Here is a 16,937-nt window from a genome sequence, read left to right on the forward strand (position 1 = left end):
TACCCAGCCTAAACTATCCAGTTAACTACAGAATCATCTAATTTCAAAGGTCATGGCTTCAGGAAGAATTTGAACTTAATCTGAAGTGATTTCTTAGGAATTCTTAGAATAACAGCTCATCATCCATTTTTTTGAGGGGGGAGGAGGTATGTTGTAGGAGGATATTAAAAACAAAGCCACTTCCAGTAAGTATTTTATGCACACACATACACACACAGAGAGAGAGAACAAAAAAATACAGAATGGTCCTTCTTCACACTAGTTAGAATTAAGTTCTGACTGGAAATTTTCCCCTAACATTTAGAAAAAACTATTTTCCAATGTAGAGGAAATATACCATGGTATCAAATATTCTACTGTTAAGAAGCATCTATAGAAAGCTCAAAGTAACCAGTGCTCTCGGTGCAAAAAGTAAAATAAAAAAAAATTCTGACAACTGTCAATATTTTCAAAACCAATGTATCAAACTTGATCTGTATTAGAATGTAGTTATTTTTCACACCAGTAATTCAAAACCCAAGACCAGATTTTATATATATGTATAAATATATAAAAAAACAATGCAAACAATTATTGAGCTTCATCTTCTGGACAAGAGTGCCAGAGTGCCAAGTCAGCCTCTTCCTAGAAAGTGATGATGATCTGAGGACATTTCATGTTCGCCTCCTTCGCCAGCACCAAGTTGGCCTCATCGGAGTCCTTCCATTTCATGAGAAACATCAATTCCCCACTGCTGTCTGTGGCACCAATTATTCGTTCAGGTTCAAGACCTCTGGCAAAGCCTCTGGGTTTGTCAGCAACATCTCTTTTCTTCTTTGATTTGCTATCATCAGATTCACTGTCAGATAAAGATTTTCTTTTTGTACCATCTTTTTCTTTACCAGCCTTTTGAGAATTAAGAAATGCTTCAATTAACTCTGGACAATCTAAATTTTCTTTAGGTTCCCAAGTATTGTCAGCATCTATAAATCCCTTCCACTTCAGGAAATCCTCCACCTTCCCATTCACTACATGTCGATCCAGTACTTTTTCTACCACAAATTCTTTAGGCTCTGCCTTTTCAACTTTTTTACTCTTTCCATACTGTTTCTTTCCCACCTTTTGCAAAGTAGTTTTATCGGAGGCCATTTTTTTCTAACTGCAGACTGGAAGAGTTCACTGCGTCTCATGGTCCGGGCCGCGGGTCCTGCAGCGTCTCCAGAGTGTGCGCCTGGGCTCTAGTCTCATCTGAGGGGCCAGCCTTTTCTTTTTGTTTGTTTTATTTTGGCATGCATATGACTGTGTGCAGTATGCCTGCATGTGTGTATGTGTGTGAGCACAAGTGTGTGTGGGTGCATGTGCATTCAGGTGCATGTGGGTATGTACACAGACCTGCAGAAGCCAGATACTAATGTTGGGGGTCTACTTCTATTGCTCTCTGTCTCATTGTTTGAGGCAGACTCTTACACTGACCCTGGAGCTTACCAATTTGGCTAGACAAAGTAGTCAGTGAATCTCAGTGATTTCCTGTTTCTGCCTACCTCCCCTGCATGTGTCATCAGGCCTAGAAATTTTATATGGTGCTAAGGACCCAGACAGTCCCTGATGTTTGTGTGGCAAGTGTTCTACCTGCAGAACTGGTAAAGGCCCTCATAGTCCAACCTTTTGACATTGTGACACAACATTGTCTCCTGCAATGTTCACATTTGAAATATATGCAACTGAGTCACAAAAATAATCACAAGAAAAAAATCTCATGTTTTAGTAAGTATTCAATTTTGTGTTGGACAGAATTCATGGCTATCTTGAGGCACATGCAGCCATTGGGCCATGGGTTCAATGGACATATTAGCCGGTATTTTTAGCAAGAATGAATTCACTTCATTTTTATTTATCTGGGTATATTATAATTTCTCTTCATTTTGGGGTTAGTTTTGTTGAGTATGGAATTATACTTCACAGTTACTTTTTCTGCACTTTTGAAATATCTCCTTTGTCCTTCTTTTCACTTTTTCCTAATGAGTTGTTCCTGTGATTCAAAGTTTGTTCCCCTGTATCTTATTTCTCTGTCGACCTCCATGATTTTCTCATTATCTTTGGTTTACTTACATAATGATATTTCTGGGTGTGGCTCTCTTTGTGTTTATCATAGTTGGCAATTGTTGAGCTTCTGAAATTTCTTGGTTAATGTTTTTCTCATTAAATTTTTCAGTGTTTTCAATTATATCTTCTAGTACTTTTCTGCCCTCTCATTCCTTCTCTACTCCACTATTTATACATTGTTAACACTGTGATATATCAAAGTTTCTGATTATCTATTTAATTTTTCTTCTTTGTTCTTTCAGTTGATTAACCTCTGTTATTCTATCTTCAAGTTTACTGATTCTTTAACAAGTGCAAGTATATTCTTAAGCATAACTAATAAATTTTTAATTTAAATTTTTAGAGCTTTCAATTCAATATTCCTATTATTTTTTGTTGTTGTTGTTTTTCAAGGTAGGGTCTCACTGTAACTCAGGCTGACCTAGAATTTACCTTGTTACTCAGAGTGGACTCAAACTCACAGCAATCCTCCTGCCTCTGCCTCCCAAGTGCTGAGATTAAAGGCAGGTGTCACCAGGCCTGGCCAATTCAGTGTTCTTTTTTAAAAATAATTGATTAATTATTCAAGAGATTCAGAGAGAAAGAGGTAGAGAGTGAGAGAGAGAATGGATGTGCCAGGGCCTCTAGCCACTGCAAACGAACTCCAGATGCATGTGCCACCTTGTGCATCTATCTGGCTTAATGTGGGTCCTGAGGAATCGAACTGGGGTCCTTTGGCTTTGCAGGTAAATGCCTTAACTGCTAAGCCATCTCTCCAGCCCAAAGTGTTCTTATTTTTTAAGTGTGTATGAGTGTTGTGTGTATGATATATGTGGTATGTGTGTGTGCCCCAGCACCTATGTGGAAGTCAGAAGATAACCTTGAGGTGTTGGCTCTCGTTTTTCACCTTCTTTGAGACAGGATGTTGCAGTCAGGTTGGCATTGCTGGCAGAAATTACCCAACCAAGCCTTTGGGGTAAAAAAAGGATTTATTTTGGCTTACAGACTAGAGGGGATGCTCCAGGAAGGCAGGGAAAACAATGGCATGAGCAGAGGATGGACATCACCCCCTGTCCAACATAAGGTGGACAACAGGAAAGTATGCCAAACACTGGCAAGGGGAAACTGGCTATAATACCTATAAACCTGCCCCCAGCAATACACTGCCTCCAGGAAGCATTAATTCCCAAATCTTCACCAGCTGGAAACCTAGCATTCAGAACACCTAAGTTCATGAGGGTTATCTGAATCAAATCACCACATTCCACCCCGGGCCCCATAAACTGATATACATACAGGATATAAAATACAATGTAGTAAGTCCAACTTTAAAAGTCCCCATAGGTCTTATCAATCCTAATGATGTTTAAACATTCACATAATCCACGGTCTTTTTTTTTTTTAATTTTTTTAAAATTTATTTGAGAGCGACAGACACAGAGAGAAAGACAGATAGAGGGAGAGAGAGAGAATGGGCGTGCCAGGGCTTCTAGCCTCTGCAAACGAACTCCAGATGCATGCGCCCCCTTGTGCATCTGGCTGACGTGGGACCTGGGGAACCGAGCCTTGAACCAGGGTCCTTAGGCTTCACAGGCAAGCGCTTAACCACTAAGCCATCTCTCCAGCCCAATCCACGGTCTTTTAACTGAGCCATAATACAAAGGAAAAAAAAAAAAACCCAAATACCCACAATGGCACAGAATAAACATTCACGGTGCAAAAGATGACAATGGACATAGAAAAGAAATATTCAACCAATACAAGATTTAAAGAGGGAAACATCAAACAGTATAGCTACAAGTCCAACAACTCTAGTCAGTGATGAATCTCCAAGTCCGATAGTCCTAACCAGCAATGTCTGTGGAGTTCCGGTTCAGCCCCTCCACCTAGGCTACTCACAGTCCTAGAAAACTTCATGGGGGCTGGCATCTCTCCTTTGCAGCCATCTTGTGGTCCTGGCATCTCCACTGGGTCTTCACTGCAACCCGTGGTTCATCCTCATGGCTCCACCGGGTCTCCATGCAGGCATCCAGTAAACCTGCTTCACACTGCCCATGGCCATTTCCAAAACACAAGACCGTGTTGCAAACTCAATGACCCTCTCTTTCCTGCATTTCTTATACTCCACAATACCAGGTAGGGTGTCAATTTGTTAATCCATGGGGGAATAAAGCAGACTTTGAAGAACAGGACACTTCTTGAGCACTCAGGCCCCTTCAAAAGAATCTTCCTGTTGCCCCAGTGCAGGTCATCTGGCCCAATCTCAAAGGTTGTAGTCTCTCATATAACTGCAGCTGAACAGGCAGAAGTTTCAGCCCAAAGATTTCATTCCTGCACCATATCCCTCTGCACATGCCAGTCCATTTCTATGCGCTGCAGCACTGCACAACTTCTCAGGAAACTGACATAACACCAAGCCTCTCACACAAACAGCTGCTAGCCCAGTCCAGACAAAGCTCCTTTATGAAGGTAAAACTTCATAAGCCACACCTCACAGTCCATAATTCTTAATGCATTCAGGTCTTTCAAATCTGACCAGAATAGTCTATCAAGCTATAATCAAAGTACTGTAAGGCATCTCTTAGGCCAAGGTTTCAAATTCATCTACATTCCTCTTGAAAATCAGCTCCAAAAGGCCAAAGCAACACAGTCAGGTGTCTAGCAGCAAATGACACCACTCCTCAGTATCAACATTACTGTTGCAGCCAGGTTCTCATTGCTGGCAGGAATCACCTAACCAAGAGCAGCTTTTGGGAGACAAAGGAGGGCCTCATTTGGGCTTAAAGACTCGAGGGGATGCTCCAGTATGGCAGGGAAAACAATGGCATGAGGAAAGGGTGGACATTACATCTTGACCAACATCAGGTACACAACAGCAACAGGAGAGTGTGCCAAACACTGGCACGGGGAAACTGGCTATAATACCCATAAGCCTGCCCCGAATAATACACTGCCTCCAAGAGGCATTAATTCTCAAGTCTCTATCAGTTGGGAACCTAGCATTCAAAACACCACAGTTTTAGGGGGACACCTGAATCAAACCAACACGTAAGGTTTCTCTTGTTTGCCATTGCACGTACCAGGTTACCTGGCCCATGAGCTTCTGGATTCTCCTAACCCTGCCCCTCATTGCTGTAGGCATGCTGAGATTAGAGATGTGTGCACTGCTTGTGTCCCACTTTAGTTAGGTTCTGAGGATATGAACTCAAGTTGTTACATGTGCATAGCAAGTGGTTTTAACCACTAAGCCATCTCTCTTAACACATATTTTCTATTAAAAGAAACACTGCAGCCGTATTTTTTTTTATTTTATTTATTTATTTTTTTTTTTTTTGAGAGCGAAAGACACAGAGAGAAAGACAGATAGAGGGAGAGAGAGAGAATGGGCATGCCAGGGCTTCCAGCCTCTGCAAACGAACTCCAAACGCGTGCGCCCCCTTGTGCATCTGGCTAACGTGGGACCTGGGGAACCGAGCCTCGAACCGAGGTCCTTAGGCTTCACAGGCAAGCGCTTAACCGCTAAGCCATCTCTCCAGCCCTCTTTTTTTTTTGAGGTAGGGTCTCACTGTAGCTCAGGCTGACCTGGAACTCACTATGTAGTCTTAGGGTGGCTTTGAACTCATGGTGATCCTCCTATGTCTGCCTCCCAAGTGCTGGGATTAAAGACGTGCACCACCATGCCCAGCTGAGTGTTAACTAACTTTGTTCAATCTTCTGCATCCCAGAGAGGTTGTTTTTTTTAATTTATATGTAGATTAATATTTACTTTTGGATATGGAAAAAAATGCCAACGTAGTCACATCACCACTGTTGGAAGTCTCCTCCTCCCCTTACTTTTATATTCCCTAATCAGTTTATTAATAATGTGTCACATAGTCAACATTTATATAGGCAACCTACATGGTCATAAATTTCTTTGTACCTCTTTCCTTCCATTTTTATCCAAGTCATACTTCTAAAATATCTTTAATAGCTTTTCCCCAGTAAAAATAGCTGGTGTGCTTAGATGTAGGTGATGATATTTTCTATTTGTCTTTTGCTTGAATGACTGTTTAACAGGCTGCAGAATTTATTATTGGTTATTTATCTTATGTCTATACTTCATTTCATATCTTTCCTTTCCTTTTGGAAGAATTAAGTGTCTAGTCTAATGTTCAGTTGTAGATAATCTATGTTTCTTTTTTTCATTCATGAGAATTAAATCATTTATTGATTATACATGATAATGAATGATATACAAGCTTCATTCCAATGTTACCATTTTTTCTGGTACCATTATTCAATTTAGATATTGCACAGGATGTGCCAACAATCATTTATAATCAAATAACTGACTGCTTGGGTCACCCTTTCCAGTGGTGAAATTAGCAAGGTCATAACAGCTGTCAGTTCAACTACACCAGGGTTTCTGAAGACAATGGCTTCTCCACCCAAGCAGCTGTAAATAAATTTCAAGTCAACTTTGCACTTCCCTGAAGTAATTCTGACTTCACACTGTTGGGGAAGTTTACCAAGATGGCCAGAGAGTACACTAACTTTATACAGCACATTTAAAAAAATACATGTCAAGCCGGGCGTGGTGGCGCACGCCTTTAATCCCAGCACTCGGGAGGCAGAGGTAGGAGGATCGCTGTGAGTTCTAGGCCACCCTGAGACTGCATAGTGAATTCCAGGTCAGCCTGAGCCAGAGTGAGACCCTGCCTCGAAAAACCAAAAAAAAAAAAAAAAAAACATGTCTATTCAGTGTCATGATCAGACTATTACTGTTAGCAATCAACAGCATGGGTTAAAAAAAAAAAAGTCTATATTAAAACCTTACATTTAGCCAGGCATGTTGGCTAAATGTTTAATCCCACGACTCAGGAGGCAGACGTAGGAGGATTGCCATGAGTTCAAGGCCACCCTGAGAATACATAGTGAATTCCAGGTCAGCCTGAGCTAGAGTGAGACCCTACCTAGAAAAACCAAAAAAAAAATTAATTAATTAATTCTTAAATTTTCCACAGAACAGAAACTAAACTAACCTGTTATACTATTAATCACAAATACAGTCCTCAAGTATTTTTTGCCCAAACATGAGTTTTGTCTAAAACATGTCTTCTTTGTAGCAGCTAGGCTCTGCCACCACTGTGCTTAGCTAAGTTCAGAAATCTGTTGTGACCTGTAGCTTCCCTGTCACTTCTCTGGCTTTCCTCTCCTGCTAAGCTTTGTTTCCCTGCAGTAATTAAAATCTTCTGCCACTGCCATAGCTACTGCTGCTGCTGGAAGTATTGGCCTCGATTGCCATAAAGGCCAGAGCTTTTGCCTCCAAACTTTCCTCACTTCATGGGTCCAAAATTTGAAAACTGATTGTTGTAATTGCCAAAATCATTGTAGCTTCCACCACCTCCAAAACTGCTTCCATCATTACAAAATCCATTATAGCAATCACTATGTTTCTTTCTCTGGATTCTTTAAGATTTTACTTTTTTGTATTTTCAAGTATGCAATTTATCTCAAAATTGTATTTGATAAATAAATATTTTTTATTAATTAGTTTTGTACTCAGCGAATACAGTCAATTTGTTACCATTGTTAGGTTCATCCATGTCCTACCCCCTACCCCTAGCCCCTCCTTGTTGAGGTATATGGGTCATGCATTGTGGAGTTAGCCCACAGTTATGGGTAGGATAAATGTCTCTGCATATCATGACCCAACTTGTGGCTCTGACATTCTTTCTGCCCCCTCTTTCGCAAAATTTCCCTGAGCCATGTTGGGATCATTTTTTCTCTGCTTCATTGACGAGGTGTTGGGGGCCTCTGGGTCTCTGGATCTCTGATTTGGTAGGAGTTGATTTTTCTCTGTGTTGATCTCCTTCCCCCCTTGTGCTGGTACCCGGTTCTCCAGGAAAACAGCACCCTTGCTTGTTTCACCAATTGTTCTTAGATTCAGCCGGGGCCCTTTTTAGGTATGATAGGGTGGCTCTCTCCTTAGGATCTGCATCTATCTGAAAAAGAGAAGCAGATTCTCCCACAGAGAGTAAAGTGTGCACCCGACAAATGAGATAACCCTTACTTTTTTTTTTTTAATTTTTATTTATTTATTTGAGAGCGACAGACACAGAGAGAAAGACAGATAGAGGGAGAGAGAGAATGGGCGCGCCAGGGCTTCCAGCCTCTGCAAACGAACTCCAGACGCGTGCGCCCCCTTGTGCATCTGGCTAACGTGGGACCTGGGGAACCGAGCCTCGAACTGGGGTCCTTAGGCCTCACAGGCAAGCGCTTAACCGCTAAGCCATCTCTCCAGTCCAACCCTTACTTTTTTATAGAGAATTTAATAGGCATAGGCCCTCTTGTAGCCCACGATTGGTGGTAGCTTGATAATGGAGAGAGAGCGGGCTTATGTTTGGATATGGCTCTGACTTGTTTCCTAAATAAATATAATTTTTAAATCTATAAAATGGAACTTGCCAGCAATATATATAATATCTATAATATAATATATATAATGCACTTGTCAGCAAAGTCAAAGGCAAAGGTTTGATTCCCCAGTACCTACGTAAAGCCAGATACACAAGGTGGCACATGTGTCTGAGTTAATTTGCAGTGGCTAGAGTCCCTCGTGCACCAATTCTCTCTTTCTCTCTTCCTCTCTCAAATAAATAAATTAATTAAATATTTTAAAATTGTATTTAAATGTCCAATTATTTTTACAGAATTGATTATGGCTGTAGTCAATTCTATAAACTTTGAAGCCACTTACCTTCTCAAGTCTTTTGTCTCATTTATTCTATGTATTTTGTGTCTGGAGCTATTATTGGGCATATTTTAACCTATTCCATTATCTAAATCTTTCATTTTCTGACCTTATTTTTCTTTGTTTTCACTATACTGTAGATAATTTCTTTATATCACTTTGTTATATTTCTCCCTTCAGATGTGTTTAACCTGCATTTAAGGTATTGACTCATCTCTAATATCAGCTTCATTTTAATTTTTATAGGTATTCCATTTAATTTTTCTGCATTACTTTCAATTATTTTTTCATCTCCAATTTTTAATTTTTTTTCCTTTATATATTTTGGGTTTTTTTTGTTTTGTTTTTTTTTTGTTTTTGTTTTTCAAGGTAGGGTCTCACTCTAGCCCAGGCTGACCTGGAATTCACTATGGAGTCTCAGGGTGGCCTCGAACTCACAGCGATCCTCCTACCTCTGCCTCCCGAGTGCTGGGATTAAAGGCGTGCGCCACCATGCCCGGCTTCCTTTATATATTTTGAGGCAGCTGGATTAGTGAGTAAGATTGCTTTCTGTGCAAGCTAAAGATCTGAGTTAAGATCCCCAGTGCTATGTATAAGACCCTTGGGTGGTTTTAATGTAAATGGCCCCCATAGCCTCTGGCACTTTATTTATTTATAGGGTCTCATGTTAGCCCGGGTTGACCTGGAACACACTCTGTAGTCCCAGGCTGGCCTCAAACTCACAGTGATCTTTTTACCTCTGCTTCCCAAGTGCTAGGATTAAAGGTGTGCACCAGGCTGCCTCAGATTTTTTTTTTTTTTTTTTGAGTTAGGGTCTCACTCTACCTCAGGCTGTCCTGGAATTCACTGTGTAGTCTCAGGGTGGCCTTGAACTCTCAGAGATCCTCCTACCTCTTCCTCCCAAGTGCTGGGATTACAGGCATGTGCCACCATGCCCAGCTTTATTTATTATTTATTTATAAACAGAGAGAGAGAGAATGAGAAAATGAGCATACCAGGGCCTCCAGCCACTACAAATTCCAGAAGCTTGTGCCACCCTGTGCATCTGACTTTATGTGGGTACTGGGGAATCAACCTCAGGCTTTCAGGCTCTGCAAACAAACACTTTTAACCATTGAGCCATGTCTCCAGCCCTCGCATATTTTTGATTAAGCTTCCTACTTTAGTGTCTAGAAGGTGGTGTGGAACTGAGGGCAGATCTTGAGTCCAGCCCTAGGTAGGTGACCAGAGACAGCTTAAGCTCTGGCTGTGTTCTCTCTCTCTCTCTCTCTCTCTCTCTCTCTCTCTCTCTCTCTCTCTCTCTCTTCCTCCCCCCTACCTCCCTCCCTCCTTCCCTCCCCCCCCCCTCTCTCTCTCTGATATGGATTTATGATAAAGTGAGCCATCATCCTCTGCTATGAGTTTTGGAGTTAGGGGAGCAGGTCATAAAGTACCCAGTTTCTCAGAGCTCCTGAGATGTGACAGTGTTAAGGAAGGTTGAAATTCTTGTATGGAGACCTAGTAAGACTATGGAGCTGATGGAAAGACAATGCAATGACTGGCAAGGATAGCTGACAGCTTGGGATGGAGTTTTCCCCAGGTTGTCATCAGCCCAGCTGGAAAGGCAGAATTGTAAACCTAGATATCAGATTTAGAGCTACAGATGTTTGATGTTTGCCTACTGGTTATTAATTTTGCATTGGTCCAGTCTCTCCTTGTTAAGCCTTCTTTTTGCAATAGGAATGTTTACTCTGTGCCATTATGTATTGGAAATATGTGATTTGTGTTTTGATTTTACAGGGCTCACAGTTGAGAAACTATCTTAGATCTCAGATGAGTCTTTGGACTTTGTTTAAGTTGATCAAGACTGTGGGGACCTTTAAAGTTGGACTGAGTGCAATTTGCATTGTATCTGTGGGGGCCAGGGCCGAGTGTTGTGGTTTTAGTGTAAATGGTCCCATAGCCTCAGGTAGTTTTGATTAAGCTAGCTTCCTACTTAGTCTCCAATCACGGAGCCCTGCTGGAGACTGTGTAACAGGGTTAGGGACAAATCTTGAGTCTAGCCCTAGGTGTGTGTTCAGTTCCATTTTGAGCTCTGTCTGTGTTCTCTCTCTGTGTTGTGGATTTATGATGAAGTGGGCCAACTTTCTCCACCATGATGAAGCTTCCTGTGGAATCTTTAATCCTGAAATAAACACTTTCCTCCCATAAACTGCTTCTGGTTGGGTGTTTGTCCCAGCAATGGAACAGTAACAGAAACAGCTGGGCATAGCTGCGCATGTCTGAAACCCCTGATTGGGGTGGAGACAGTAGGATCACTGGGGTTCAATTATCAGCTACTCTTACTAAAAAGCAAATTATTACAGGTTCTGTGAGAAACCCTGTCTCAAGAAAATAAAGTGGAAGAATGATAGAGAAGGCCTGAAATCTTTTTCTGTTCTCTGCATACATGCACATGAGGTGCACACATGTATACACACATGCATGTGCCACACACACCACATATACACACCCTCAAAATATAAAAATAAATAAAATGCATATATTATAGTGTCTAGGGTCCTGTTAGCTGAGCTTTTGAGTATATAATCCTGTTATTTCTATCTTTTGCTCATGAGGTATTACTTTTTGTGTTACATTTATATTCATTGGAGCTTTACTTTTGAGACTTTATGCATTCTGGCCTCAGGAGAGCATGATGGAGATGTTGTGAGCCAGTATCTCATAATTGCCCTGGTATAGTTCCTTGGTAGAGGGAATACTTCTTAACTAGTTTTATGACTTTAAGGGTTATCAATCCACACAAATCATGTAAACTCGGGCTGTAAATATAAATGAGCCCTAGTCTAAGTATGGATTTCCTAAAGATACTTGGGCCACCTAATAGACCAGTTAATATAAACTGCCTTAGTTCTCAATTTGCCACTAAATGATATTTTCTGGTTTATTTCTAACGTAAGAGTTCTACTCCTCAAATATTACTTTTTCAAAGTATTAATAAATGAAGAATGAAAATAAATTTTAACGACCTGTCTTGAATCAGGCAAAATCCTCCTTGATTGCATTGATAGTTCCATACAGCCCAAAATAATGAATAGCTAAAATATGCACTTCACCTGTTTTACAATCTAAAGAACCTGGCGTGGTGGCACACACCTTTGATCCCAGATCTGGGGAGGTAGAGGTAAGAGGATTGCTGTGAGTTACAGGCTATTCTGAGAGTACATAAGGAAATCTATATGAGCCTGGGCTACAGAAAGATCCTACCTTGATTAAAAACAAAGAAACAAGCAAACAAACCCTAAAGAATACTTAGGATTCATAGTTAGTGAAGGTGGCTATTTAATTGGCACATGGAAATTTATGATGTGATTACTTTTCCTAAACAGAAACCTCTTCTGTGAAGATGGCTTTTTCTCAGTTTATCTTTGCCAGAACCAAGATGTATACTGCCTTATTTTACTTGGCCTGTCCACCAATATATCCTGTACATAAGGTGTTTTATTCTTGTTTCTTCAAAAATCGAGGTTTATTTCTTCCAGCATAAACCTTTTCTGATATAACTACATGAAGTATAGATATAGTTAAATTTGAACTATATGAAGTTCAATTTTAATCTGCTTTAAAAAAAAACCAAAAACTTGCTGTTGGGCTGAAGAGGTGACTCAGCAGTTAAGGCACGTGTTTGCAAAGCCTAACGTCCTGGGTCCAGTTTCCTAGTACTCATGTAAAGCGACATGCACAAAGTGACACATGCACCTAGAGTTCCTTTGCAGCAGCTGGAGCCCCCGGCACACTCATTCTCTACCCCACCCCCGCCTATCTCTCTCTGCTTGCAAGTAAATAAAGTACTAAAAAAAAAAGTACTGCTATGTAACTGTGATCTCAAATAAACTTGAGAATATATGACAGCTAATCATTCTATTATTTTTATTAAAAAGTTATTTTAAAACTTAAAATTGGACTTCCGGTTAAGATGGAAGTGTAGGTACCACGCCAAAGGAGCCTACGGGGGAAAAAGACCAAAAATACTAAGCAAAATACACACTTTTACTAAAAAGTGAGGTGTATAAAAAATTGAAGCAGCAGCGGAGAACTAGAAAAAATCCAGAGAAACAAGAGCCCGCACAGGCCGGCAAAAGTGGCCCCGGCAGGTCTGCAACCACGGCGGCGCACCAGAAAGCCACCACACTTGACTCAAGTGCAGGAAAAGCCAGGTGAGGGAGCTTCCACCCGCACCGGAGCTCTCAAAAACTCAAGAAACGTGAAGGGAGAGCGGCAGTGAGCAACGGAGGAGCAGACCACGAAGTAGAAGAACACGTGGAACAGCGAGAGAACCAGAACAGCTGCGGCTCCCTCCCCTCCCCAACCACCTGTGCCCAGCTCCAGCGAACAAAGCAGCGGTCCCGGGAATGGACATGCCAACTTGAGCCGACAGTGGAACCCAAGCAGGAACAGAGTCCAGTAGCAACATCAGCAGCTCCGGCACACATGACAACGGCCCCATCAGCAGCAGACCCAGCAGCAGCTCCAGCAGTGGCAGCTACAGAAGCAGCAGCAGTGGTGGACCCAGCAGCAGCACCTTCAGCAGCAGCAGCGACAGACCCAGCAGCGACAGACCCAGCAGCGGCAGCTTTAGCAGCAGCAGCTTTAGCAGCAGAAGTTCCAGCAGCGGGGGTGCTGATCTGCAGGGCCACAGCTGCCAGGCTCGGTTTGCCCCACAGGAAAAGCCAGGGCCCAGCTCCAGAAATCAGAACAGCAGCCCGACAACCCACGCAGCAACTTGACTGAGACCAAAATCATCCAAGGTAACTGGGATTGCACCAGGGAAGGGTCTCACTTGGTGACAAGTTGACTGGGATCCCTCAACAGACCAGAAATCTTAACTTCTATGTTGATAGAGGATTTGGTTGTTATAATAACTACTCTGGCATACATACTTGGGGCTGTTTTTGATTGAATGGGTACAGTGTTTAGTTAACTTTTAGAATCTACCTGTATTTTATTCCACTCAGCCTATTTGAATACTCCCATAGCAGGGAAACTCAACCCCTAGGAGCACCATTGTAGATACTCTGTGAGTCTTAAAATCCACACCTAACACCTTAAGCTCCTACCCTGAAAATATATAACATCAAATCAATTGATACAGCTAAGAATACACAGCTAGCTAGAAAATCCAAGCATTAACTTAATCCAAGATGCAAAAATATATACAATATAACACAAGAAACACTAAAAAGCAAGATGATATAAATCCACCTAAAAGTATTAATACATCAGAAATGACCTCCATTGAAAACGAGTTAGAGGAGATGCCTGAGAAAGATTTCAAAAGAATGATTGTAAATATGTTCAAAGAGGTCAAAGAACAAATCAAAGGAATCAAAGAAGAAATCAAAGAGGAAACCAAAGTAATCAAACAGGAAATCAAAGAAGATGCAGTACACCAATTTAATGAAATAAAGAAGGCAATACAAGATATAAATAAGGAAATAGAAATAATAAAGAAAAACCAGTCAGAATTACTAGCAATGAAGAACACAGTTAATGAAATAAAAAACTCTGTAGAAAATCTCACCAGTAGAATGGATGAAGGAGAGGACAGAATATCTAAGCTGGAAGACCAAGTGGCAGATCTAATACAGTCCAAGAAAGAGAAAGAAAGACAAACTAATAGAAAAGAAGGAGTGGAAATTTCAAGATATTCAGGACACTATGAAAAGATCCAATATAAGAATTCAGGGCATAGTAGAAGGAGAAGAATTCTACTCCAAAGGCATACTAGGCATCTTCAACAAAATCATAGAAGAAAATTTCCCCCAAATTGGGAAAGAGGTGCCAATGCAGATACAGGAAGCCTTTAGAACTCCAGCTAGACAAAAACCCGGAGAGGACCTCTCATCGCCATATTATAATCAAACTTCCAAACACACACACAAAAGAAAAAATATTGAAAGCAGTTAGAGAGAAAAATCAAGTTACCTACAAAGGCAAGCCCATCAGGATTACAGCAGATTATTCAACACAAACTTTTAAAGCCAGAAGGGCTTGGAGTGATATATTCCAAGTTCAGAAAGATAACAACTGTCAACCAAGGTTACTTTATCCTACAAAGCTATCCATTCAAATAGACGGAGAAATAAAGACATTCCATGACAAAAGCAAGTTAAAGGAGTATTTGAAGACAAAACCAGCTCTACAGAAAATATTTGATAGAATCCTCCATGCTGAAGAAAAGGAAAAGCACACATATAAGGAACCTAGAAAAAACAAGCAATACTCAAATACTAGTTAACACGAGACCAAACATAGAACCGGAACCACAAAAAAAGAAAAAATGGAAAACATAAATACACACCTTTCAATAATATCTCTTAATATCAAAGGCCTCAATGCCCCAACGAAAAGACATAGGTTTGCAGACTGGGTTAAAAAGGGGGATCCTACAATTTGTTGTCACCAAGAAACTCACCTTTCTACAAAGGATAGACATTATCTTAGGGTGAAAGGTTGGACAATGGTGTTTCAAGCAAATGGGTATAGAAAACAAGCAGGTGTTGCTATCCTAATATCTCACAAGGTACACTTAAGTCCAATGTTAGTCAAGAAAGATAAGGAACATCACTTTATATTGATTAAGGGCACACTCCAACAGGAGGACATTACAATACTAAACATATATGCACCTAACATGGGGGCTCCCAAATACATCAAACAAACACTATTAGATCTAAGGTCACAGATAACACCAAACACAGTGGTGGCGGGTGACTTTAACACACCACTCTCATCAATTCACAGGTCATCCCTGGAAAAAATAAACAGAGAGGCATCTGGACTAAATGAGGTCATAGAAGGAATGGACCTAACAGATATATACAGGACATTTCATCCAAATGCTGCAGAATATACATTCTTTTCAGCACATGGAACATTCTCTAAAATACACCATATATTAGGACACAAAGCAAATCTTAACAAATTCAGGAAAATTGAAATAATTCCTTGTATTCTATCTGACCACAATGGAATTAAACTACAAATCAGTAGCAAGAAAAGTTATAGAGCATACATGAAATCATGGAAACTAAACAATACACTACTAAATGATGAATGGGTCAATGAAGAAATCAAGAAGGAAATCAAAAAATTTATAGAGTCAAACAATTATGAGAACACAACATACCAAAATCTCTGGGACACAATGAAGGCAGTTCTAAGAAGTAAATTTATAGCATTAAGTGCCAATATTAAGAAATTAGAGGGCTGGAGAGATGGCTTAGTGGTTAAGCGCTTGCCTGCAAAGCCTAAGGACCCCGGTTCGAGGCTCAATTCTCCAGGACCCACGTCAGCCAGATGCACAAGGGGGCGCACGCGTCTGGAGTTCATTTACAGTGGCTGGAGGCCCTGGCGCGCCCATTCTCTCAATCACTCTCTATCTGCCTCTTTCTCTCTCTCTCTGTCACTCTCAGATAAATAAATAAATAAATAAATAAATAAATAAATAATTAAAAAAAAAAAGAAATTAGAAAGGTCGCAAGTAACGACTTACTGCTTCACCTTAAAGCCTTGGAAAAAGAAGAACAAGGCAAACCAAAAATCAGTAGATGGGAAGAAATAATAAAGATTAGGGCAGAAATTAATGAAATAGAAACAAAAAAAAAATCCAAAGAATTAATGAAACAAAGAGTTGGTTCTTTGAAAGGATAAACAACATTGATAAACCCATAGCAAATCTGACCCAAAGAAGGAGAGAAGAGACACAAATTAATAAAATCAGAGATGAAAAAGGTAACGTCACAACAGATTCCAGAGAAATTCAAAAAATCATAGAGACATACTATAAAAGCATATACTCCACAAAGTATGAAAATCTGAAAGAAATTGATGATTTCTTTGATTTATATGACCTACATAAATTAAATCAAGATGAGATTAATCATTTAAATAGACCTATAACAAACATGGAGATCCAAGCAGTTATCAAAACTCTTCCAACTAAAAAAAGCCCAGGCTCAGATGGATTCACTGCTGAATTTTACCAGACCTTCAAGGAAGAGCTAACACCATTTCTTCTTAAGCTTTTCCAGGAAATAGAAAAAGAAGGAATTCTACCAAACTTTTTCTATGAGGCCAGTATCACCAAAACCAGGCAAAG

At 40.5% G+C, this 16,937-nt stretch overlaps 2 protein-coding genes across 2 annotated transcripts in view; one reads left to right on the forward strand and one right to left on the reverse strand.

Moving 5' to 3' along the window:
- Positions 1 to 624: 624 nt before the first annotated feature.
- Positions 625 to 1,216, reverse strand: LOC101611790 (chromobox protein homolog 3-like). Its single transcript, XM_045144142.1, has one exon. It carries the CDS (start codon positions 1,126 to 1,128, stop codon positions 625 to 627), a length of 504 nt encoding a protein of 167 aa, XP_045000077.1. The 5' UTR covers positions 1,129 to 1,216.
- A 3,641-nt stretch (positions 1,217 to 4,857) lies between these two features.
- The window catches only part of Slc9b1 (solute carrier family 9 member B1), a 49,046-nt gene continuing 36,966 nt past the window's right edge, over positions 4,858 to 16,937 (forward strand). Inside the window, exons 1-2 of the mRNA XM_045143529.1 lie at positions 4,858 to 4,926; positions 10,577 to 10,745. Coding sequence (XP_044999464.1) covers positions 4,858 to 4,926; positions 10,577 to 10,745 — 238 coding nt within the window. The remainder of the gene's footprint in view (positions 4,927 to 10,576; positions 10,746 to 16,937) is intronic.

The sequence above is a fragment of the Jaculus jaculus genome, chromosome 2, assembly GCF_020740685.1.
Source record: "Jaculus jaculus isolate mJacJac1 chromosome 2, mJacJac1.mat.Y.cur, whole genome shotgun sequence".
Taxonomy (NCBI): domain Eukaryota; kingdom Metazoa; phylum Chordata; class Mammalia; order Rodentia; family Dipodidae; genus Jaculus; species Jaculus jaculus.

Bases quoted from the DNA above. Each gene is read 5' to 3' on its own strand.
- LOC101611790 (XM_045144142.1), bottom strand. From the start codon at position 1,128: ATGGCCTCCGATAAAACTACTTTGCAAAAGGTGGGAAAGAAACAGTAT.